General features: G+C 54.3%; 1 protein-coding gene across 3 annotated transcripts in view; it reads right to left on the reverse strand.

Annotated features, from left to right (window-relative positions):
• Cidec (cell death-inducing DFFA-like effector c) overlaps window positions 1-758 on the reverse strand; it is a gene marked incomplete at its 5' end in the record, with an annotated part of 12,238 nt that extends 11,480 nt beyond the window's left edge. The window contains 2 exon segments of one of the 3 annotated variants that reach the window (XM_013509091.1): window positions 330-424; window positions 600-758. In XM_013509091.1, the coding sequence (XP_013364545.1) occupies window positions 330-424; window positions 600-758 (254 nt within the window). 3 annotated transcript variants of the gene reach the window in all.
• Window positions 759-1,163: the final 405 nt, after the last annotated feature.

Consider the following 1,163-nt stretch of genomic DNA (forward strand, 5'->3'; position numbering starts at 1 on the left):
AAAAAAGAGGCTGAGGCAGGCAGATTGCCGCAAGTTCAAGGCCAGCCTGGGCTACAAAGTGAGTTCAAGGGCAGCCTGAGCTACATAGTGAAACTCTATCTCAACAAACAAACAAAAAGAAGGTAATGATAAATATATCCAGGCTCCACCAGGAGGAATACGTGTCCCCTTTGGCATATGTGGGTCACAAGTGCTATACGAATGCTGTCACGCTTCCTTGGCACAGGCACCAGACCCAGGCCCTGTGAAGGCTGAGCTCGGGGGGCCAGCTAGGGGCTCTGCCACTGCTTGGTTCCCACCCTGTCCCCAGCTCATCCCAGATCACTCACTTTACAATGCGCTTGGCCCTGTAGCAGTGCAGGTCATAGGACAGGGAGTACGTGTTGTAGAAGGTCGCCTTCACATTCAGACAGCCGATGAAGTCCTGCGGGCTCAGTTTGTACAGGTCAAAGGTTATGCGAGCCACATCAATCTTCTTGGAGGGCTTGTCAGAGAGGGAGAGTTGGTACTGGATCCCCTGCAGCAGGACAGACACCTGGTAGGTGCCCCACGGGGCTCCGCCTGAGCTGTCCGTTTCTCCCCTCATGGTAGGCACTCACCTGATCTGCTGGGGGCTGCCACCTCTGCCCCTTCTGGAGAACCATGAACACTGTGTTCCCAGCCAGGGCTTGGAAATACCCCTCTGTCTCTACGGCTGTGCCATCCTCTTCCAGCACCAGGGAGAAGGGCTTGTCTTTCAGCATCAAGATGTCCCGGACCTGGGGAAGAAGGTTAGTGATGCTTCTGCTGTCCTATGGAGCCCTGATGTTGGTGTGGGGAAGAGCTGCACCGTGCCGCATCCCTGCAGCCGCTAGGGAGAGAGCAACTGGGCCGCATGGGGCACTGAAGTTAGGTGAGCCCCCACCCCAGGCTACAGGCCAGCCCTTTCTAAGTTTTTATTTCAAGTCAGGGTCTCCAGTTGCCCAGGCTGACCTTGAACTTTCAGTCCTCAGCTTCAGGTAGCTGGGATTACTGGCAGGTGTGATTGTGCCTGCCTGGTCTTTGCACTGTGTGTGTGTGTGTGTGTGTGTGTGTGTGTGTGTGTGTGTTTTAATGAAGACAGCCCAGGGCCTTTGTACTGAGCTAGTATTTTATTTTTTATTTTGAGACAAGATCTCAGGGGC

The sequence above is a fragment of the Chinchilla lanigera genome, unplaced genomic scaffold (assembly GCF_000276665.1).
Source record: "Chinchilla lanigera isolate Chin_1 unplaced genomic scaffold, ChiLan1.0 scaffold00160, whole genome shotgun sequence".
Lineage (NCBI taxonomy): Eukaryota > Metazoa > Chordata > Mammalia > Rodentia > Chinchillidae > Chinchilla > Chinchilla lanigera.